Source organism: Varroa jacobsoni, unplaced genomic scaffold, assembly GCF_002532875.2.
Source record: "Varroa jacobsoni isolate VJ856 unplaced genomic scaffold, vjacob_1.0 contig02047, whole genome shotgun sequence".
Taxonomy (NCBI): Eukaryota; Metazoa; Arthropoda; class Arachnida; order Mesostigmata; family Varroidae; genus Varroa; species Varroa jacobsoni.
The window spans coordinates 1-23,979 of NW_019214746.1; the positions used below are offsets into that span (position 1 = coordinate 1).

Genomic DNA, 23,979 nt, shown 5'->3' on the forward strand with positions numbered 1-23,979 from the left:
TATAAATCTACGACCTTTATTTATGTACTTTTGTTCACACTCACACAGACTCTGGCTTTCCTTTTTCTGATCTCAAACTCCCTTGTTATAATTCACTTTTCTTACAATACATTTGTTTCCTTTTTTTTTTTTAATATTGACCTTAATCAGCAACATCTTAGACAATGTAAGCGACATAAATAATTCCCTTTCACCGATCTCGCTCTTGTTCGCTCAGCAGAATCAGTCAACGTGCCATTGATTTCCCTTCGGCTTGGGGCTGATTGGGCGATAACTGGGGGTGACAATTACTTTCCAACTGAACAATAATATATTGACAAAAATTATAATACTAATAAAGTGTATTCTAATGAGTTTTCTACATCGGTATCTTAGTACTGTTATATCTGTAAATAGATGAAGTGTGGCTCATGTTCTATTTTTTTTTTTCATTTTGTTATATTATAGTGATAATGTGTGTGTGTGTGTGTGTGTGTTTGTGTGAGCGTGTGTGTATTGTGAAAATGATCTGCCGTTTGTTTCTCTGGCAGAGAGAATCGAATAGGAATAGGTTGTTGTAATAGTATTTTGCATTTTACAGCAAGCAAGCAGGGAAAAGCTCACATTTTTTTCAGATTTATTTTCTCCTTCAAGGTTTAACTGTGGAACAAACTTTATCATCATCATCTTCGGCTTGTTGTAGTTATGAATTACAGCGATATAATATCACAGACTTTCATCCTCAACACCACCCCAACATAGAATTTAAGCAACAAAAAACTAATCCGACAAAATAGAAGCTATTTGAATGAACCATAGAAGGACACTAACAAAGAAAATTATACAATAAAAATATGGCGAAATTTGTCGTTGTCATCGCCATCGAGAAGTTTGTCACCTTGTCTGTAATTGTTAGACACATCAGCCGATGCTCGGCACATCGAACATGCCACATCAGCTTTCTGACGCAAACGTCAAAATTATATTAGGATCTCGATTCAGTATTTATATTATTAACAGAGCTCTTTTCTTTTAACATCATAGGGGCTACTTTTCACTTGCACTTCATCGTACCCCTGCGTATAGGGCATCAGCCAGGTGATTTAGGTACATTCAAGATATAGCTTCACAAGGCTTGGCGGGTATCGATAAGCTCATCAAAGTAGAATAAGTATAATAATGAAAATAGTAATTAACTACTATCAATATTAGGCATGGCAATAATCGTCATGATTATTGAATTGAATGCCATTTAATCGTTATATATTGTATGAACACCGGTTAGTTATCTTAATGAATTAAATAGCTGCTCAAATAACAAAAATAGACTGATAAAATTGTTACGCATCTAAATAAAATCCGTATAGATATCATAAAGTTAAAAAAGGAAGTACATATTATGAAAGCAGTCACGTAATAGGAATAGTCCTAATCCAAATGCAACTCCAGATGTGACCACAACCGATCCCACATTTCCTCCGACCCCAATGAACTTAGCTGACTACTGACTAATTACGTTTCATTTTTGTAATGAGCTCATGTCTTAGTACATGAGAATGTATTTCTTCATAAACAGAAAGCGAAGTACAATATCTAGAGGTCTGGACCATTACCGTCCATTACAGCAAAACTGCAGCCCTCGAAGGATTGCATTTTAATGACGACTGCTCGACGAATCTTGATCAATGCTTGTTTCATTGTGACAACGCCATCTTGCAGCAGTATTATTATTATTAGTACACTGCGGTCTATGATATATGTTACTCTCGTTGTTTGTCATATACAGGTCGTATCTACTTTACTAATATATACTATATAAGTTTGTATATTATTTTACGTTGACTTATTGTCCCAACCCGCCCCGTCCTTTGCTCCCGACGCTATTTTTGCTCTCCCTTTCACACAACCAATTCGCGGTCAAATCAATTCTGAAATGTCCATGAGCTTCGTTTAAGTGTCTATACTCCTATTTTTTTTCTCGTATATGTTCCTCACGGGTACGAATTTTCTTGACAAGCAAAAAGTTACATTACCCAGCCATGATTGAAGTTACTTTCAAGAGGTGAGCGCACTTTCTCCGATCATTCACTACCTACCTGTTACGTATACATCTTTCTATTGGAAGCTTTATTCTCCATTGACATAAACATTCCATTTGTCAGTGTGGATTACTCCATTTCTCTTCATTATTTTTAGATCTACACATATACAAGAGGGACCAAATGTATGGCAAACGGGAAAATGTCACGAATGGCGTCTATGTTGAGCGCACGGATAGAAGAAGCGCATTATGCAAATGTACAATAATGATACTGTTATTTTAACTTAATAAAATAAATCATAAAAGGATCAACCATCATATAGGAGCGACCAAATGTAGGAACCATACTATGAGCTTACCGCTGCGTAGCCTTATTTTTATATTAAATTTTAGGTTTAATGCATGTTGATCTCTTTTAGTCTTGTATTCCACTTGACTCGAATTATTATAGACAGGAAATGGATTCTACATGTGTCTGTCGTCATGGTAACAATCTGTGTAATAATTTGTAGTCTATATGAAGCATGCCTTTAGAAAGAACGGAGGCTTGACCTTTAAATAGGTACAAAATGTTGCCAATCAAATCTATTCTTAGCGTCGCAATAAATCAAAAGATAAGAGGCGTTACTCATCGTACGTATACCGACTGTATCTCATACAAGTCACATGTTTATGTACAGCGAGAGTAACAACGTCGAATCACGTTTAAAGGCAACGAATCCCATTAGAGATACCATCTTACCCGTTTCGGATAGCCCTTTATATTAATAGCGTAATTATAATCTTTTATGTATAGGAATAATACATAATATTTATAAGTAGTCAACAACAAGTTAAGTCTATTATATATATATATATATATATATATTATATATATATATATATAAGCGATCTCCAAACTCGCAGTCAAATTCTATACAGTAATTATAGTCGGTCGTGCAGTTAACCGATCGTTCATGGCAACTTGGCGTGGAAAAACTCTGCTTAGTTAACCCACCCATACACTTTTGCTGTTGAATATCAATACAAGTGCAAAAGTAGCTCATCCGTTGCGATACTGTGGAGTAAGTTAGAATGTTTACTGCAAGGAAACTCCCACTAAATAAAATATCGGAGAGCAAAGACATTAAGTGGAAGTAAAACTAGTTACTCCGGCCGCTCTTATTAAAGTAACAAAATCCCTCAATCAAAGAGTCCAAACCCGGAGCTCCTTGACGTGGATCCTGAATGTCTAGGTGGAGGCAATATACCATTGAATGCGTTTGGCAGAACTCCTACGTGAGGAGGTCGTGCCCCGTACAGCGAATCTTGGCCGCTTCCTACACCAGCTGGACCCACCGAGCTTGCACCTGGCAGTTGACCGCAGTTACCGATATCTGGGAAGATGTTGCTGAGATTGAAATTCGTCGTACTTTGACCAACGGCATTGGATCCAATATTTGACATGGGGTTGTGGTATCCATGACTGGATGTTGTGGCTCTTGTCACTGTCGGTCCATGTCCAGGGAAGAGGTATGATGAACAGCTGGCATCGCTCGATGGCGGCGTGGGTGTGACTGGAGGCCACACCCGATGGTTTTGACTTGTTGTACTAGTTTTTTGACCAGTCGCACCAACGACGGACGGTGTTGGACCACAGTTATTGAACGTGCCGCTCGAGGGCGCCATATTAAAATCAAAATAGCCCAGTCCCGTGGAGCCCGTCGAAGATCTGTCCAATGTCGGCATAGGGTAGCTATCAAGTGATTGGCTAGACCTCGTCTTATGCGCGGCCTTTGACGAGCCGCCCGATGAAGTCTTGCTACTTCGACCACTATCGCTACCCGAATTGTCGCAACCGCCGGGAACTGGCGGGACCGGAGCGTAACTGGACGTCAGCGGAGGGCACTTCGACACTGAAGATGACGGCGGGGGTGGTGGATGTATACCGAAAATGGTTGACGAGCTCTGTTTCGAACTTTTATCAGCACTTGGGGGTGCTAAGAATGATGGAGGGACGGGCGTGACCGGCGGCGGAACGAAATTATTCATCAGATGACCAGTGGCCGCCTCGTGGAGATTGAGCGAATTCACGGACGGTATGGGAGGCGGTGCAAAATCACCAGGATTGCCTAAACTTACCGGCGGTTGCGGATGGAAGCCATGGTTGTGTCCGTGTGGCGTATGGTAATGTCCACCATTCATAACCGTACCAGTTGACTGGCCCAATCCATTACTGCCTGTATTTAGTCCATAGTCGGGCGTTGTATTGTTCCGTGGCGTGAAATAGTCACAAGTAGTGTTCATGCTTCCACCAAACGAGTTACTGTTGTTTTGCTGGATCGACGAACAGTAGTTATTCGATGAGTTAGAGCTGCTTCCGCTTGTTGAATTGAAGCTATCCAGATTGTACGGAGCGTACGTCGTTGTCGTGCTCGATTGCTGTTGACCGTGACCACTCTGATATTTTGTGTTACGCTCGTTTGCTGGCGATACAGACCCGTAGCTATAACTGTTCATAGAAACAGACTGAGTCGAGACGATTGGCTTTCCACTCGAACATCCCGTGGAATGATTTTTACCGCTAATATAAGTTGGCGAGCCTGCTGACGATAGGGATACGCCTACGTCTGCCGAGTCAGACTGCAGAAGGCTTTCGGCAGAATATGAGGAGTTTAGATGACTCGTGCTCCGTAAGCTAGGGAACTGAACTATTGGTGGTCCGATGAGGCTCTCCGCTGAGTAGTTGCATAGCTGCTGTTGTTGTTGTTGTTGCTGTTGTTGTTGCTGCTGCTGCTGCTGCTGCTGTTGTTGTTGTTGCTGTTGTTGTTGTTGTTGCTGTTGATTCTGGGTGTTTTGCTGTTGTTGCTCATTGTGATGATGCAGTTGAGGAGCATTAAGTGGTGGTTCCATCGAAGGCGATCGACTGACAACCGAGCCCATTCGATTGTTGTTGTTGCTACTGCCATTGCTATTATGAATAACGCTGTCAGGACTTTGCCGAGGCTGTTGCAACGGTGACATAAGGTCTCGACGGGGGCTGAGCGCAGGAGAGGGTCCTTTGGGTAGATTTTGCTCCGTACTAGACCTTTTATGGCCGAGAGCTATAGAAACAGGAGTAGTCGATGTCGAACACGATAATGATGAAGAGCTCGACGAAGACGTTGATGTGCTTGATTTCGATGCCTGCCTAGAAGGTCCTTTAACTGCAGACAGGTCCTGATTCTTGAGAACTGGAAGCGGCGCTTGGGCGGGCGGGGGTGGGGGCTGCACAGCGGTCTGCATTGAGTGTGGAGGAAGAATGTTCGCTAAATGGTTGACCCCCTGCCGGTAATTAATATTCATCGGCGGCAACGGTAGACGGGGGAAGTTGCAGTTATCCGCTCCATGGGACATGGGCTGCGGCTGCATCGAGGACATACTGGTTATCGGCATACTGGGTAGACCCCGATACTTTACCGAGGATAGAGACGTGAATGGAGGCATAGGATCCGCGGAGGACGCGTAGCCACTGTTTGGGCCAGAGATCAGAGGAACGCTCAGGCTGTTGCTTAGTGTCGCAGCGGGCGTATGCAATGTCTGTGACGTCGGCGGCAGTGGAGATGACGAAGGGACTATATTATGAGATATGGCCGATTCAGGAACTGTCGCCGTTGTCGACTGAGACGATGCCGCTTTCGCAGCAGCCTCAGCCTTCAGTACTTGGGCTACGGTCCGCGGGGGCTGGCTTTGCCGTCCATGGTTCGTGCCAGACTGGTTTTGGGGCTTCTTCTTACTACTGCTGCTGCTGCTGCTGCTGCTGCTGCTGCTGCTGTTGTTGTTGTTGTTATTATTGTTGTTGCTCTCATCATCCTTTTTAACAGCGATATTAGTAGCCGTCACTAATGACGTAGGAGTCGTTGATACTTTGGGAACGGATGAAACGGCAGAAGGCGAATGACGTTTTTCGTTCGCCGTTGTCACTATCAAGGCCAATGACCCTGGAGTAGAAATTGATGTCGGAGTTGACGACAATCCGCTGTTATTACTGTTAGTCGACGTTCTTGTCGACGAGCTTTTCGAAGAGACTAGAGAAGGACCTGGGGCTGGTGGCGTCGCTGCAGCACGCCTGCTACCGGACGTTGCTGCTGCTGCTGCTGGCTGAGGGGACATCTGGGTTACGGCCGGGGTAGACGCCGTAAGCGTCGTATGCGAAGTTGGCGCACCGGAGAGAGCCGCCGGCGCCGACGGAAGCCGCTGGATTCGCTGAGCCGCCGTCGCCGAGCTGCCAGCCACGGCCTGCACAACCAACACTTTTTGATCCCCGTTCGTAGCCGCAGTCATCCCACTTGCCTTCGATACGACAGTGGAAGTGACCGTAGATGCGGTAGTAGCAGTAACTGCAGCTGAGGCTGTCGAGCCCTTGCTCTCTGACACGGGAGCCACGATCGGAAGTAGTGGGGATTTTGCTTGAGACTTCGAGGCTTCCTGATCCTGGCTTTTTGTCGGAAGAGCAGTTGTAATCGTGGGAGCAACAGATGGTTTAGCTTTCATTGGCTGTCGTGTGGGCCCTGGTATTGCCATTGTTACTGCCACTGTAGGCAAATTGCTAGACGTCATTAAAGTTCTTTTTTGTTGCTCAGCTGTCTGAGACACGATATGCACCGGTGTTCGAGGTGACACTGTCGATGGTTGATCTATCGTCACTGCGGGGGTCGAGTTGTGTAGGGAAGCCATAGAAGAATCTACAGACGTGGCCACAGCTAACGAATGATGCTGTTGTTGCTGCTGAGACACTAACTGTTGCTGAGACGTTACCTGTTGCTGGGGCGCCAATTGTACCTGAGACACCGATTGTGGTTGTCGTTGTTGTGTTTGCTGAACTGCTGTACTCGGTTGGATTGTCGTTGGCGGGACAGACGCCGTCAAGCCTACACTTTGCATAGGCAAAACCTGTGATGGTTGACTTTGAGCTGATTGAGCAGGAACTGACTGAGGCTTCTGCTGCTGCGCGGTAACCGGAAGGCTGCTAACAGCACACGTTGTGGTCGTCGTCGTCGTGGTCGTGTGTCCTTGCAAGGTCAACGTGTGCGTTTGAGGGGTTTGCGAATGCATTGCACGAGATGGCGAATTTCGCGCTGCTGCTGCTCGAACACTGGGAGCGGCAACAGACATCGGGGGCGTGAGCACAGTGACGGGTGTAGGTGGCGATGGAGACGGCGGGATAGGAGTTATTGGAGGGTCGGGTACCTGCGAACTAAAGATACTTTCAGTTGCCTGCGCCAACAGATCAGGATTGGAGGAACGCTCCAGCTCGCCCTGTGTCTCCTTGCCGTCTTTCGTTAGCTCCTCCGATGACCCCTCGTTGAGGTCTGATTTGGGTTTCTTCTCCGAGACCGCCAGAATTCCACTGGGCGTGCTCGCAGGTCTTTTAATACCCTTGTCGCGTTCCTTATTGCTGCTGTTCTCCGTAGCGATAATCGCAGGGTTAGTAGTTTGCATAGCTGTGTCCGCGTCCAAAACTAAAGTCGACAGGACAACAGGCTTAGGTGCTGCGCTCGTAGGCAAACTAACAATGGCTTTCTTTGGGGCAGAGGCCGGCTGAAGTATACCAGTTGTCGGGGCAACAGTGCTAACAATGGACAGTGTAGGATTGGTGGCATGCGAAACAATCGGAAGTAAACTGCCGTTGGCGGAAGGCAGCAATATCGTGCCTCCATTGCCTAATTGCAGAATCTGTCCGCCGACGCCGCCTACACCGTTAACAACAGTGGTTCCGTTAGCGCCAAGAGTAATCGCCTTTGGATCGGCTGCCGCTTGCATCAGTAATTCTTGAGCCCCACTGAGCAGCAGGTCTCCCGACACTCCAGTCGTACCTGAAACGGTGTTCACAATGCGGGGCCCTCCTAAAAAAATTCACAAAACATTTGCGATAGATCAATTATTGTTACGCAGTACTGAACAAGGTTGGACTATAGTAATTACATAATGATGATTTAACTTGAAAAGAAAAACTGGCAGCAAAAGCAATTGGATAGCTAGCAGTCATACCTGGCCCGTTAAGAATGAGTTGTTGGGTTGGAGCTCCATTTAACGTCTGCGGTATGATGAGAGAACTTTGGGGGATCAACATCGTGGACATTGTAGCCGGTGGTGGATCATTGGTCATGAGAATAGGTGGCCCACCCGGATTTAACTGTACTATTGACGAAGGCAATAGTTGATTTACTCCATTTAAGGGTTGTAATTGACTCACAGATGCACCAGTCAAATTTCCTAATGATGTCGTTAGCTGCGGTGCCTGGCTGTCACTTTTCGGAGGCACGGGAATAGCTGTGGTTGAAGATACCGCCGCAGATGTGACTGTAGTCACGGTTCCCTCCTGTAAATAGTCGAGCATTTATCAAGGGGCATCCGTAGATGGAAAAATGATCTATTCATAAGTTTATTTTTATAAGCGATTTATAAGCATAACTGCTGTCTTCGTAAATGAAAAAAACCACCCGAAACACAGTGACCAAATCAGTTGGTTAAAGCGAATGAATGAATCGTTTGATTTTAAAGAAAATGGGAACTAACCTTAGCCAATGCGGTCACTTTGCTGGCAATTTGTGCAGCCGTGTTTTTCTCAGCCTCTCGTTCGGCAGGGGTTCGGTCAGGGTTCCCTTTAACTAGACCAATCGGCTCGGAGCAAAGAGAAATACCCAGCTTTTGCAAGAGACGCATGTAATTCGAATTTACTTTCTCCAATTCACGGATCTGTTTCCGTAAATCAGTCAGTAAAGTCGCTGCAATTTAATTTTACGGTTTACAAACGAACGTAAATTGCTATTAGATAATAACACAGGACTGTGACAGGTTATCACTGGTTCAAGTTTACTGTTCAACGAAATCGTTCAGCCATCTTATGTTTGAATCTGACATATTAAGGAGTCTAGTGCTTTAAGTAAGTGATTAACAATAACGTGTTCGACATGTATACAGAAAGTTCGCTGATTAGTATCATGCTGGCAGGAAATGGTTGTTAGATTACTGATTTTGTCAATAATTTTTACAGATCTTAATTTACCACCCCATAATTGTAAACAACGTGTATTTTTGCTGTTCCACACTGTTTAATTCGTCCAGTGTACCAGTATATGTACATGAGATGTTTCATTTACACATTATATAATCTACACATTCCGTTTCTGCTAACAGAGCAAGCTACCACTGCGCAAAAAGTTGAAATTTAAGTGTGCATTAGACAAACCTTGCGCTTCCGGAATCTTATTCGATACAATTTTTTCGTTGAGGTCGCGAAGGTAGGTGATATATTCGCACGCGCGGCTGAGAATGTCCACCTTTGCCATTTTGCGCGGGTCCCTATCCGGTAGAAGTTCTCCCAAGCGTAGAATTCCTGCTGAGATCTATATCGGTACAAAAGAACCAAAATCGATTAGACATATCAAGAACGAATGCGGCGTCACTATATGATCCCTAATCTTCATTAAAGAAAAAAATGTCTATTAAGTTAATAAGGACATTTGTTGGCTTTGCTAATTATGATTATTTCATTGAAACAAACTCACCTTATCCTTTCGCCGACGCTCATGTTCATTATGTTGCCACTTACGGTACTCTTTGCCAGCTTGCCGCGCGGCATCATCGCTCACGGCGCTGATACTTGACGAACTGATCGTTGAAAAACTAAGAAAAACACGAACAATAGTAAAAACACCCGGTTAATTACTTTCGTGAACAATAGTGGTTTGTCATTTTGAAGCTTCTTTATCGTCAACATTAACTGCTAAAGGCTGTTCAAGTAAATGGGGCGCACGTCAATGTAACCGATGGCACCGCACATTGAATTGTAAACAAGATAGGTGGACAATTCCTATTACCCATGCGATGGGCTAAAACAGTAATAATTTTCGTTCGACTATGTTATACGACATTGCAGAGCGATGACTGGGATAAGTTATACGCAAGGCAGATCAACAAAAAACTTGTTTCGGTTTTGACATGTTCTCCTAATCATAGAACTCAAAACGTCTACCGGAGAAAAATGAAATAGTGTTAAAAATTTCTGCCGAACCAAACCGTACATCTATTCCATTTGCTTGATTATTTATTATATTTTACTAACCTTTATAAACTTGAACTGGATTATCTTTATATGTGATACGATAGTAAGTTTTAACGTTCAGCTATAGAGCCATTACGTACGCGTTCTCCTATCTGATATAGGTGAGATTCTGGCACAGTTTACATTCACAGCCAATAATTCCATTTTGTTTCGACCAGGGCAGCAATGTGTAACCTGTGATTGAGTAGGTGTGTCGACGTTCGTCGACCAGGCGTCTATTTGAAAGAGATTAAGGGCCGCTGCTTCAAATATATACAAACATGCACTGTCTAAAGAAAATGAATTCGCTTCGCGGAACAAAGTTACGATACAGTACAAGTTCGAATGCCATATTATTTCACTGCCAAGGCTATTCTATGTTTTCAATGTCACTACGTACGAACAGAAAAAGACAAGCTCAGCGTGCCACAAAACTAATCAGATATAGTGATTTGCTGTCTAGATTTGATTCTGCATTGGTACTTACTTCAACGACCGATTAGCCTCGTTTATTCTGACAATGAAGTAAACGTTCAGCTGAAAATGTAAGGGATCTAACAGCGGTGCGTTGCGTATGTTGTCATTATATGTACCGAATATGCTAACATATTATAGGTTTTCTTATGCCACTCTCAGCCGTTGTCATGTGCAGATGTTTCTGGCAGTGTTATCATTAACGAAAGGGGCACATCAACGCAGTTGCTACCCAAAAATTGACCTCTGCTTTGGTAGGTACTCCTACTGCCAATGTAGTCGTATTCTCAACATCCAAATGCTAATCGCCATTTACTAGCTGATTCACTGACAAAGTCAACATGAACTGCGCGCGAGCGCAGCGAATGAAAATAAGACATTTTTCTAGATGTAGTTGATGGGTTACAAATATTATAGGACAGCCAACCACTCGATCATCATGACAATAGTAGCGTCAAACCAAATACCCGATCGCCACAACACATACAAGTAAACACAGTACCGTAAAATAAATACAGTTATTGGGGTTCGCGTTATCACGCTGAATAACAAAGCTCACGTTCACTTTTAATCTTATTACTGCGGCAGATGAAGTAGAATTTGTTTTCATATTATCATAATCATCATTGCCAGAATCGTCGCCGGCATTATTATTACTAAGTAACAAAAGTGAGCGGGGTAATGAACAGCGTCGGCACCGGACGCGCGCCCGAGAAGCGACAACTGCTCAATAGTCTATGGAAAGTTGTGTAGCAGCTATTGCCACATGCTCTGCGGTTGTTGTTGATGTTAGCAGAGCCGTCGTTCCTGTTGCCAGAGGTCGGATGTCGGCGGAGGCGAAGCAACAAGCTGTTGCCGGCGTCAGCGCCCCGTGTCGTCTCATAGTGATGGCGTCGAAAGCGATGACGGCCCCGGAGCGGCGGTAATGCGCACAAGCTCGCTCGTCCGTGAAGGAGCGAAGCATTTTTCGGCTTCATCTGTCTCTTCCTTGTTCCTTCATTCTTCTCGTTCTCTCCTTTTTTTCTGGTAAGTTCTTCTGTTGTGTCCTGCTGTCCTTTCTCCATGGTACTCTGTTATCTGTTTTCTCGTTTAGCTATTGCCGAAGAACAATAACCTACCGCAGCCCGCGCCGGCACCGGTCATAACGACAGCATCAAAGACAACAACAGCCACAGAACAGAAAGCGAGCAACAGCGTGCCCAAGGGTCGAGTGGCAGCAGCATCTCATCACGTTATGGCCCGATGGCCGCCAGCGTTTGGCATTCGGTGCTCGACGCTCACCGGTGGCTGGTGCAATAGCCCCAGTGATGCCGGACAGAGGGCAAACGCTAGAAAGAAGAAGACGTGGTGGGGCAACGACGGACAAACATCCAATGGCTGCTACTGCTGGACTCACTGTTCGCCTTCACCAACATCATCATAATCACTATCGTCGTCACAGTTTTCATCTTCATGACTTTACCCACGTACTGAGTAGCATTCTACAACGACGACGATGACAAAAACAGAAACAACAAGGAGAGTCACAGACATGTGGGCTATAAGTTTGCCGGTAATTCGGCGATAGCGGCGGCGTCAGCGGAGGTGATAGTGGATGCGCATCACAAATTGTGAAGAGTTCGCGGGCAATGGCAAAACGCAGCCGCTGAGACCCGGGTTAATGGCAGTGACGGTATCGGTGATGATTGGTGACAACGTTACAGTAATGTCTACAATTTTGGCGCCAGCCGCCGCCTTTTGGCCTCGCGTTTGTTGCCATGTGGCACGCCAGTTTAAAATAAGAACTAAAAGTCTACTACATAACAAATAGCGCAATAACGAGTATACTCACAATAAGTTATCGACCACTATCACAGCTGTACGATACAATGGACACAAATACGGGAAGCCATGTTTGTAGGTACCTGCAGTACTAATTTGTTCATAGGCCCAAAATCAGCTCATATATCTATGCATTTGAATAACAGAATTCCATAACGAACTGTAAAAGCGGTTTGGCTTTTTTGGAAGGGCCAATCGAAAGCATCGACCAAGTTAAGGCCGTATACAGTAGAATACATATCCTTTACGCTTTTATTTACAGACAGTTTTTATGTGCACGCAATTGTACAGTATATTTATAGATGCCAAATAAATACATGCACTTATATTACTTAATAAATTATTACCAGTAGGACCTCACATACTGCGTGCACTTAAAACGTCGCGTATACAGCGCCTGAGGATGTAGGAGAGATTATACTCCTTTGAAAGAAACGCAAGCACAACTATGACACTCAAAAGAGCTTTCGAATCGAAGTGAAACTTAATGCGGTTTTCTTGTATGCAGAAAACTGAACACCCAAACTCTAAAGCCATTGATCGACCAGCCTGCTATACCACCAGCTGTTGTCGTGGGAGTCCTTTCTTTTTAATTAATAAACATATACTTACGCATCGCAGATAATCTAGCAATCGATTTCAACCTAGGTTCTGTGAGGCAAACAACCTCGACGATAACGGCGCGTAATCCACATCCGCGCGCGTAAAGCACAGAATCACTTACCTCGACTACAATACCCTCTCATGAGGTCGCTTTGTAGACGGAAGTATAACGGATATAGGACATATATGTACATGCTAAGTTTCAATAGCTAATAAGGTCTAAAGGTTGGCTAGTACAGTGTTTATGCCGACTATCATAAATACTTACCCATTTGAATCCTTGGCGTTTTCCTTTTCAGGAGGTGCCGCTGGGGGTTTAGGTCGGGTCGGAGCCTCCGACCGCAGAGCGGTCAGAACCGGGGAGCCACCCGCAGAGGCCACGGCAGGTCGCTCGACGCTAGCCGACATCTCGCGTCCAGGGGGGGAGATGGAGCGGCGGGGCAAGGGGTGAAGGGGTGGGGTGATAATTCGATGGCCGTTGAGGTTACATTATTTGACTACCACGAACTGTGTATTAGATAGCTGGTTTGACATTGAGTACTACTCGCCATTGAAAAGAGTGCATGCTTGGTGCCCACCGTATATTACTATTATGCACGCAAGTCAAGACACGGCATATTAAGGTTGTACAGGCGATAGCCAGACAGAAAATGACGACGATATAGAGTTGAATTAATTACGCTGAGTGCCCGGCAATGAGCTCAATCGGGAGACGAGCACTAAAAAAGTGATACGGCGACACACTCTCTCTTTTCTCTCTCTCTCCCTCTCCCTCTCTGTGTGATACTCTGCTGAGGTCGGGTGAACACAACACACAACAATAACAACACCAACAACAACAACAACATCCACAATCACGATTACAGGAACTAGAACTCGCTTTCTCAATCACATTTCTTCGCTTTATTATCATTGAATTTGTCTCTGATTTTGAGATTTGAAATTTAACTCTCGATTACGTTAACCTGAGGTTGATGTTATCTCCGTGTGCGTTTATTTGTTTGGCTTTATTGGCGAACACCACAACTCCACACGGTACCTTTAGCCACGGGCGCCAAATTCGACACAGGCCCACACACCAATTAATGAAACTAGGGGTTGGGTAGTTAATTCTTAGGTTCCTCTTTGGGGGGGGGGGGGGTCGTGACGCTGGTCGCAAGCCGCGATAACCACACGCTGTTGAGTTTACTAAGCGACCCTCAGACGTCAATAGCCGATTGTGTCGTTGATGGCGAGCGAATTCTAACAAAACGACAGTATGTTATAGCCAGCCGGAATCTTCGGAGTCCTCGGAATGCCCTGATAGCATTTATACACACAGAGTCAATGTTATAGGCAAGAGTTATAATCAACAAATAACAACACGCACTACTTGTCGGTCCCGGCGTGAACGTTCGTAGTGAAGCTAATACAACTTGAGGAAGATCTTTATCGAGTGAGGTTCGACGTAAGGTATGACTGCAACTGTGAAGATCTCCTCAGTCGCCAGTACGACGTCGGGCAGACTCGGCTGCCGGCGAGAGTGCACAACAACACAGATACTCACAACTCAGCTGGCGGTGCTTTTGATAGTGACAAACAATCAAGCAATACAGCAGCGGTTGGGTTCTTAACCGAGTAGAATCTAGCATCGATCAGTTAGTACCATTGCAAACAGCAGCGTTAATAACAGCAGTCTTCTATTGATCTGTGTGTATGTGTGTGTATGAAATTCTGCTGTTATTGCTAATGCTGGCGGTGGCAGTTGCCAATGATGAATAACAATCGGTCGCTCAGCCCACCGCTCACTCGCTACAGGCGTATCAGCCGCAGCAGCTACAAAAAGGAGAGCAGAAAGCACAGACACGAACTAAGAAACCGATGCAGGCGGTTTTCGAGCGTGAGCTACTACCAGCCACACTACGTTTGTCGTCGTCGTCGTTGCCGCTGCAGCAGCGGCAGGCCGCTGGTCGCCTGCCGAACGGCTATCTCGTTCGGGAGCTCTAGCTGGCTAGAAAGCTGTTTTCGCTGAGCCTATCCCAATATCTATGCATGCATCCGTTCGTCTGTTTGCCTGTGTATCCTCTGCTCTTTGTCGATGGTGATGGCAATGCCATCAATGTTGTGTTATTGCTTTCGCCGCTACCGCTGCCGCTTCGTTACTCTCGATTCGTCTGGCCGTCTGTCTGGGCGTATGCGGTGACGAACTAACATCTGTGTGGATAGGATGGTGTTTGTCTGCTCCAGCTAGCAGCCGTCGCCGTTGTCGTCGATGTTGTAGTTCACTAGCGCCAGTGTAAACAACCGCAACGGAAGTAGCTATGCGAGCGACAGAGCGCTGTGTCTTTATGTGGCCGGGGACTGACGTCCGTGACGGCGGGGAGTCTCAGCTGAATGTGTGATGAGTTCATGCTAAAAGATTGTTGGTGAGTCTGCGCGCACGTTTCTCCTGACTGGATGCACGTTTCTGCTCCGTGTCGATGTCGATGAGAGAGTAGAGCGTGTGTATCTGTCAGAGTCTGTGGTGGCGCCTTGTTGTGCGTGTGTATCAGAGAAAATGCTACTGGTTCAAAACAGAAAATTCGGCTGTCCGTAACAGGAGGATTGAGAGGCGGGCGAATATGGGGTAGAATGTATTAGCACGCTTGAGACAAAAAAAATGAACAAAATAAAAAAGTCGGAATAATGTTTGTTAAAATGGCTATGCTGTACCGAGTGAACGCAAAATATAGGAGTATTTGTCTTGAAAGGAAGAATTTATGTTTTATGTTTAGGTTTACTAGATCCGTATGGCAGTAATAATAACTGTAGGAACATAGAATTAAATAGAACCTAAAGCGGTAAGGTCAACTACATGAAGAAAGATGCTTCTCAGTAAGGGCAAATCAACTAAGAAGCAAGACCATATTCCAGATTTTTGTGTCAAGATAATGCACACTGAAAGTAATAGAGTCGCACGGCGCATACTGCATAGGATGGGAGAGTGAGAACTGACACGCATAAGGTGCATATTAATATAAATGGCTTTTTAAATTCATTCTTATTTCAACTTGGCTTGGATTTAGTCAATAGAAAGTTTGTATATATAAGCTTATTTAATTTCATTTAGAAAAGTAATGGCTAGAACCAGAAGTTACTCAAAGCCAATACATTCGACCGAGGCGGCCACAGCCTACAACCTAATTTGAAATAGCTATGATCTAGTCAACTTGTAGTTTTCATCGAGGCTGAAGTACAAGCAAAACGCAGCACACCCTATAAGTTAAGTAAAATACTATTTACCTCACATAAATAGTTCGGGGCGCAGGATGAGCAACAGACCATGAGCAGAGCTACTGGTGCTAAAAAGCTTCAGCGTAATCAAAAACAATGCCTCATACTAGATTATGTACACGAGGTCAAAGTGGCACATCATTCTCGTGAAACATAGACTTTAAATTTTTTTGTTCCCTTTAAATCAATCGAACAGCGTTCACTAACGAGTTTCACATAGTGATAACCATTTTCGTTAAATTTTTTTCCATAAAATAGTTTCCAAAGAATACTCCTTGGGCTTCTGTATCAACTTATGAAGCTTTAAATGTAATCATTAGAAATATCTCGCAAAAAAGAAAAAGTTTAGTTTAAGAGTGAATGGGGACATCCCGTATAGATTCGCCCACAGTCGCTTCCAGAAAGCCCCTCACGTGTACCGCTGATATAGCCGCCGTCAGCATACAGAAAGGTTGCATGAGCGAAACGAGGAAACGAGCTGTGTGTCTCGGTATTCGATGTGATCAAGCGGCGCGTTTCGCAGATGAACTTCAGTTGGCATTCGTAACCAGAGATGCGAAGCTGCCCGAAAAACTGTTCACTTATTGGACGGTACGACACCTGCAGAACATTAAGACCCTACAAAAAAATGAGTCGTAAAAAACGGATAGGTATAAAAATCTAAATTTTCGAGAATTTTTCCCGTATAAATATGATTTTCGTATAAATGTGACTATCGCAATACTGGGGTTGTTAGCTCCGTTTGTACACTGCGCTCGGTGGTAAACTTACGTTCGTAAAGGGTCATCACATATGTTGATAACAAGGCATAGTAGTCGAAGGATGATTAGAAAGATGATCACAAAGACTATATTTAAAGCAAATTTATTGTATAATTACTTTTGCAATAGATGCCATGAAAAGTGATTAATAGCATGTACAGGCACATAAAAGTCCAGTCGTAATTTTTTGTTTATGTGCCTAATGTACGTACCTGATACAGGAGCTGTTGAAGATGATCATGAAGGTGGCGCAATCCCCAAACTACAAAAAATGCTGAAAGACTACTGAGTAGAGTGTTACCGAACATACGACCAACAGGTTAATTTTCTGAGGGAGTACAGTAAGATTACTACCATATATTAAAACCATTGTAAAGTTTAGTTTTTATCTGCAGATGATGTAAATAAGACAGATTCGTAAGTATTTAATTTGTCAGAAATTATTATAGCCACTATATTAAACACACTAAAATATAGTATTGTATATATCAAAGAGTACCTTTATTTAGTCGAATTAATTATGTTTAATTGAAGTTGGAGGTGGCGTAATAGTTCAAGTATTGACGAAAAGTGCATCCCGTTCGAATATGGAATATTGAGGATACTCATGAAAGTTCGAAATTCTCCAAATATTGTTGTATGCAACAAAAACGAACGATTTTAGTCGTATAGTGTTGATTTGTTAGTACTAACATTATTAAAATCTGTCGGACTTTACATATACCCTCTAGAGGGCGTTGCTGGATTATGTTTCCGGATCGCATTGTATAGCTCATTGACGAAAGTAAAAAATCTTATTTACAGAGTAAAAAAAGGCCGTTTGATTATATTACCAGGTAATAAAATCGCCTGAAAGACTTAACAGACGTTAAGGAACATTTCCATGTATTCCCTTATATTGATGGTATTAATAGTATTAATTTATATGGTACAAATAATAATAATAATGGAATTACTAATCAATAATAACAGATTTCACCTAATACTTGAAAAAAAAACCGCCATAATCGAAAAAAAGTACTTACTTTGTGCAGATTGCGCATCTTGGAGAAAGACTAGTTCAATCGAATAAGACAAATGCGCTTGAACACTGAGTTACTACACCTTGGCATCTTAACTATAATTGGGTTATTTAACCAATTGCTACGGCTGGATTGGTATCCGTCTGTGTTCCACAGAGTTGAACACGTGAGTAAGTAACCCCGGTAGCACCCGGATAAAACCTATGCCGCCACGTAAGTGGTAACATGAACGTTACAGAAAAGAATATATTTTAATTTACGTGATTTGACTAGGTGCGCATAAGGAAATGGTGCTCTGTAGGATCATTTAAAAAAAATGCATCCTAGTATAGAATAGAGTTTAATTTCAAAATACTTTTTATTAGATGAAGCTAGATTTTCGCAAGGTAAACGACACTTGGCCTGATCCCGTCTTGTAAACGAACTTGTCGTATTCGCTCGTACATTTCTGCAGCTGAATGTACATGGCCTTCTGTGTTACTGGAATATCGTGGCCTTGCGCTATTTTCTAATAGGTTCATGCTTTTTCTATAATAAGTTGTATAAGCGTATTTCCGAGCAGCCCTCATTAGAGGATATTGCGACTCTTCAATGTGTCCGCGAACGGTAATAGTAATGATATATAAATAGTCATACCTGTATTTCGATTCAGTGAAATTGCCTTCATGCTATAGAAACCTTTTTGGACCTTACAATAAAAAATAAAAAATTTGTTTCTTTTTTATTGAGTATTTCATTGTGAGAAAGCTATGTCGATATAACGAGGTCCTTCTGTGTCTCAGTCTAAACCTATTTTAGGACATTTCCATATTTGACAGTTGATGCATATACTTCAAAGGCAGCATGTGCTTATCAAACTGAAAACAAAAAGCATATATCCACTTAAGAAATTAGTAATAATTCACATATCAAATCATAGTTACCTATGGTTTGAGGATCTATACAGTATCAAACAATAGCAACTCTCAGTTCCTGCTGCTAAGGTATAGGACTGTTTAGGTAAGTTTTGTTGGGATACAGTGTCAATGAGCTTTACAAACACACATTGTAAATAGATGGGCTTAAGCCACTTCAACTCCATCTTCATTCCGCGCATGTGAAAGCCCTAACACAATGTGAATTAATGACACATGGATAAATGGCAACCGTGTTCTCTTCCGTTTGCAAAAGTTGTATATTACTACCATAATGATTATGGCGTCCATTGTAGATTTGATTCTGATTATCGAAAGTACTGCCGGTAATGCTAAGAGAGTTATTAGTGGAATCGTTAACAAGGAGTAACGGTTGTCATATTGCCATTGTTGTTATTGACAACAGTTCTCGCTCATAGTCGTTTATTGACAAGCTGTTGATTGATGTATATCGTATGTAAGCATACAATATTTGATCGTTAATGCTATTACCGTATTGCTTATACAGTCGTAACACGTTCTAGCATTGAGTGTGGATGCTATCAAGTTTGAAGGCAGCTTTGATAACGGATCGCCGTCAACACTGAAATAGAAGCCACTAGAACTTCTCTAACAAAAACGGGAACGTCTTGTTTAGCGGAGAATAGGTGCATCTCGTATAGACACTTGAACAGTCGGATCCGGTTAAGCCCTCAAGCGCACCACTGATATAGTCGCCATCGAAACCTCCAAAGGTTGTATGCACAAAACGAAGAAACGAGCTGAGTGCGTCACTCTTTGATGTAATCAGACGGGACATTTCGCAGATGAACTTCACTCGGCATTCGTAGCTGGAGATTCGTAGCGCCCTGAACAATTGTTCGTTAATCGAATGGTATGATACCTGCGACACGAAAATAACATCCGAATGAGTGTCTAGTGAATGAAACATGTCGATATTTACTACGCTCGCTCTGAAAGTTCTAATCCACGTCCAAGTCTTACTGTTCGTCTCTAGATACGCTCACAGCCAGCTACTGATCCTTTCTAAATTGTTAAGGCCACAAAAATGCTATCATATCATTGACACGCATAAGGGATGTAAGTGACGTAAAACTGTTGAAAAACCACCAGATATAGTTCGTCTAGACGCCTGGCTTTAGGTGTGATATGTTCAAGAAGATCCGTAGAAAACGTCAGCCTTTTTCATACCTGATTTAGAAGATGTCCAGTGTAGTCGTAAAGATTGAGGACTTGCCACACCACAAAAAACACGACGAGATTGCAAGTTGCATAGAAATACAGCACCGCAGATATAACCGCTAGGAGCTTTGTGTCCTATATCAGAAGAAATAGAAGCTAGTTATTATGTTATTAAGAGCATTTCATTTTACCAGAAGTGCTGGAACGCTAGAAGTCATAAAGGGCGTCATCGGGACACAGACGATAGATACTGCTTTCATAGTACCATGACTAACTATACGACGAATAGGCTGTGTCAAATGGCTCTCGTGACGGTTTTAGGGTGACCTGTTCGCCTATTAGCCCTAGGGAGACGTGAGCTCGCTTCGCTCCCAACAGCTCTCATCAAATAGTTGATTTAAACAATTTATGAGGAAATATGATAAAAGCAACTCAAGTATACAGCTTTATCGTAAATGTCTTATACAGACCTTTCTAACAAATATGTAGACCACTGTGACCACGTTGATAATGAACATAATCGCAAGAGCAAAAGCTAACGTGGGTCCCCAGTCTATTATTTCCTGGAGCTCCGTCATTCTGTCGTACTTCAACAGGCTTAGTACTAATGCACAATAAAAGGAACACTATTTTTCACTAAAATACTGCTACGCGCACGGTCAGTCTTTCAACAAATTTGGAACGTTTCACTTCTCCGACAATTTGCTAGCTGAACTATCCACTGCACGGCCAAAAACACCCGTCGTTTCACAAACTACAACAACACTTCAGTCTCTGAAGTTTTGTCCATATGCTGGATCGTCGGGAGCTCAGCTATTGGCTTACTTATAATTAATCTGAATCCCCAGCGGTCACCGAACTTGAAGTCTCACATTGAGTTCGTTTCAGGAGTTCTGGAGGGTAGAGAGAGGACCACAAACGTACCATTCTTTCTATTTCCAAGTGCGCCCCGGTTTTGATAACCCGATAATACTAAAATCAAATGCTGTTTGTAGCCGATAGAGAGTTATGTCAGAGAACGCGACGTTAATGTTGGTAAAGGAACGCGCCAAAGCAGCTCGAGGCGAAATCAGGTCTGTGCCTGCCTATGCGTGACGAACGTGCATCTACCTGCTTAATCTGTTCCTTCGCTCTTCTTTTCTCCATAGAGATATACAGGAGTCCTTTTCAAGTGTAAATGGGCAATCGGGCGAGGTGCGTCGACGTTATTAATTAGTGATCATCAAGTGCACAACCAGAAGCGCGTTTATCAAATAATGGTTAACTTAGGGACAAATGATTCATGCAGGTATATTAGACGGCTACAGCATGAGCTGCTGGAACTGATCACATAATCGGCAGCAACAATGTTCGCATTCGGCCTTTCTCGTACCTCCTGGTTGAAGATACTTTTGGCCAGATCCAACGTGCAAAGAAAAAAAAAACCAACTGTCTCCACAGGCTGCATGGACCATGTAGTAACTCTCTACGAGTAAACACTTTAATTGAGATGGCGCGCGGAACGTTGTGAGGGAGGGCGATACGTTTGAAGCGAGCAACTCCCAAACGACCTGAAGTGACCAAGCGCACAACGTTGATTGGCTGTTGCCGTCCGTCCTTCTGCCGGATTTTGATCATGTGGGCGATACGGTTGAACTCAAACGCATTCGAGGTTTTGGGAGAATGTTTCTAACTCGACCAGTAAGCGAGGGCGATGGCTTCTTCACCCTCGACCCTCGAAGTTCAGCTACGTTGGACGGCGAATTCAAACTGAAGTCAACTGCAACGAAGAACTGCTAAACTTCAGCGTCTACTTCAGAGACAGGCTCAACGACATAGCCGCTCTTGACGCATCAGACTACTACCACGGTGGCGAAACAAATATATAGTGAAGTTCTTAGATCGCATGAATTCCACAGTTCAGGACGAGAGAGTCGTATCAATAGATATCTAACATAAACGTCACGATCCACCAAGAGACAGGCGCGCATAGTGCCTAGCACGCAACGGGAGGTCGTCGCAAGCTGCACCAATTGTCCTATTGTCTTCGCGGAAATGGAAGCTACGTGGTACCTGTCACCATTCCGACAGGACCTCTCCTGCTCTGTACTTCTCTTTAACTTGCTTATTCTTGTACATCTTTTTTCTAGATATGTATATCCCGTTTATACAGGCTTTCAGGCCGATTCCTGAGATTATTTCATGCGTTATTTTGTTTCATGTGAAAAGTTACCACTACTCGTTCAGCAAAATATTGCTCGTTGCGTATTCTCTATGGGATATGAACGCTTTGCATACATTATATATTCTTCTTTGTGTCTGATGATGATGATGATGATGATGACGGTGCTAATGATAATAACTATCGTGCACAGTTGTACCAATGCAGCTTTTTTTTGAAAAATACTACTTGCTTTACGTATTAGAAGTAGCTAATATAGCTATAATACGAAGATATAACAGCATATTACAATTCTTCACTCAATGGCTCGGAACATATTTAACAAACCTGTGAATGAATAATTCGCCCAATGATTAGTATGTAGCAGAAGCAGGATATAAAAATAAAATCCCGAGCTTCTATCCTCAATAGTCGTAATATATCATTTAAAAACGTTCGTTTCTATGTGCACGATATATACATCTCTATATGCAGAAGTTATATATCAAGTTGTCGCGATCGTACAACAAATGCAATGTTTAGTATAGGGCAAATCTGTCGAAGGTCATGCACATCCAATTCTAAAGGAAACATTGGAAAAATGAACTTCACAGATTGAAGACATAGATACGTCAAATGGCCACTGGAACAATCGGCATATTCACACGTGCAACACAACAATCATAATAGGCACATAAAAAAGGCGGAGGAGACTCCTGCATATGTCTACGGTAAATTACAACCATCAAATGTGATAAGTCGCCATTTAGCTGAAACGACATAGAGCAATTGTAGAGGCTCGAATATAATCTTCTGATACTGCCTGATCCATCATAGAATCCTTTCATATACGCTTTAGCCATACGTGGTGCAACGATTGCACTATGCAAGAAATCTAAAAAAAAAAAAACACAATATCTATCCTGAATGTTCACACGTTCCTAGAAGATCGTAGCAAATGGATTGACGGTTCCAGCAATATGTTTTTTGTTAAGATCAAAGCTTGACAATTTATTCTTGCTTTCCTTAGGGATTGTCTTACCGAAGCCACACCGCTATAAAGCCGCTTGTTTATGGCGTACCTTAGATAAAATTTCATTATGTAAACCACTTCTTCAATCGCGTTCCGTCCTTTTGAATTGAGGACCGTGGGACGACATGAGCTGTTCCTCTTTTGGTCAGGCATTCCAATAACGATAAGTTTTGCCAGCTTTCTAGACAATGAGTCGGGTTGGCGCACTCCTGTAATAAAGGGTATCATAATCATAATTTTTTATTATTTCTTTGACTCTATTAACGATTTAGGTGCGTCCTCTCTCACAAATGATTCAAATATCACCTGAGCGCAGATTTTTATCAACAAAGCGTTGCATTTCTGTTATTTCGATAGCCAAACGCTGAGCCGAGGCCTTCACAGTTGACTCGCCGGTTTTAGTGGCAGGACCTTGAATCAGACGTCGCCATGTTTAATCGTTTCGCGCAAAACTGAATACGGCAGCATTAGGGTTAACATAATTTTGCCCTCGTAAAGGAAGCTACCTTAATAAGTTCTCGTCGTTGTTAGATATCTTATCATGTTTTGATAGGTTTAGTAATGATAGGAGTAGGATTGCCGAAATCAACTTAATTTTCTTTCTACGCAGTTGTGAAATATTATTATATAAATTAAACGTTGCGCAATATTGTTCGATGTGCTCAAAAATTCATAAAGACGTTTAGCTAGAT

At 43.1% G+C, this 23,979-nt stretch overlaps 2 protein-coding genes across 3 annotated transcripts; both read right to left on the minus strand.

Annotated features, from left to right (window-relative positions):
• Window positions 1-413: 413 nt before the first annotated feature.
• Window positions 414-15,962, minus strand: LOC111272350 (uncharacterized). Its single transcript, XM_022853764.2, has 6 exons — window positions 13,252-15,962; window positions 9,550-9,667; window positions 9,231-9,387; window positions 8,558-8,766; window positions 8,030-8,360; window positions 414-7,884 (listed from the first exon to the last, which is right to left on the minus strand). Exons 1-6 carry the CDS (start codon window positions 13,389-13,391, stop codon window positions 3,203-3,205), a joined length of 5,637 nt encoding a protein of 1,878 aa, XP_022709499.1. The 5' UTR covers window positions 13,392-15,962; the 3' UTR covers window positions 414-3,202.
• A 2,383-nt stretch (window positions 15,963-18,345) lies between these two features.
• LOC111272351 (uncharacterized) lies at window positions 18,346-21,602 on the minus strand. Of its 2 annotated transcripts, XR_002687471.2 has the most exons (4): window positions 20,585-21,600; window positions 20,124-20,249; window positions 19,425-19,815; window positions 18,346-18,875 (listed from the first exon to the last, which is right to left on the minus strand). XR_002687471.2 is itself a non-coding variant. In XM_022853765.2 (3 exons), the coding sequence occupies exons 1-3, from the start codon at window positions 20,690-20,692 to the stop codon at window positions 19,531-19,533; spliced, it is 519 nt and encodes a 172-aa protein (XP_022709500.1). In that variant the 5' UTR covers window positions 20,693-21,602; the 3' UTR covers window positions 18,346-19,530. The 2 variants fall into 2 exon arrangements, 1 of the variants encoding a protein (XP_022709500.1); XM_022853765.2 differs by having other exon boundaries at window positions 18,346-19,815; window positions 20,585-21,602.
• Between the last annotated feature and the right edge of the window lie 2,377 nt (window positions 21,603-23,979).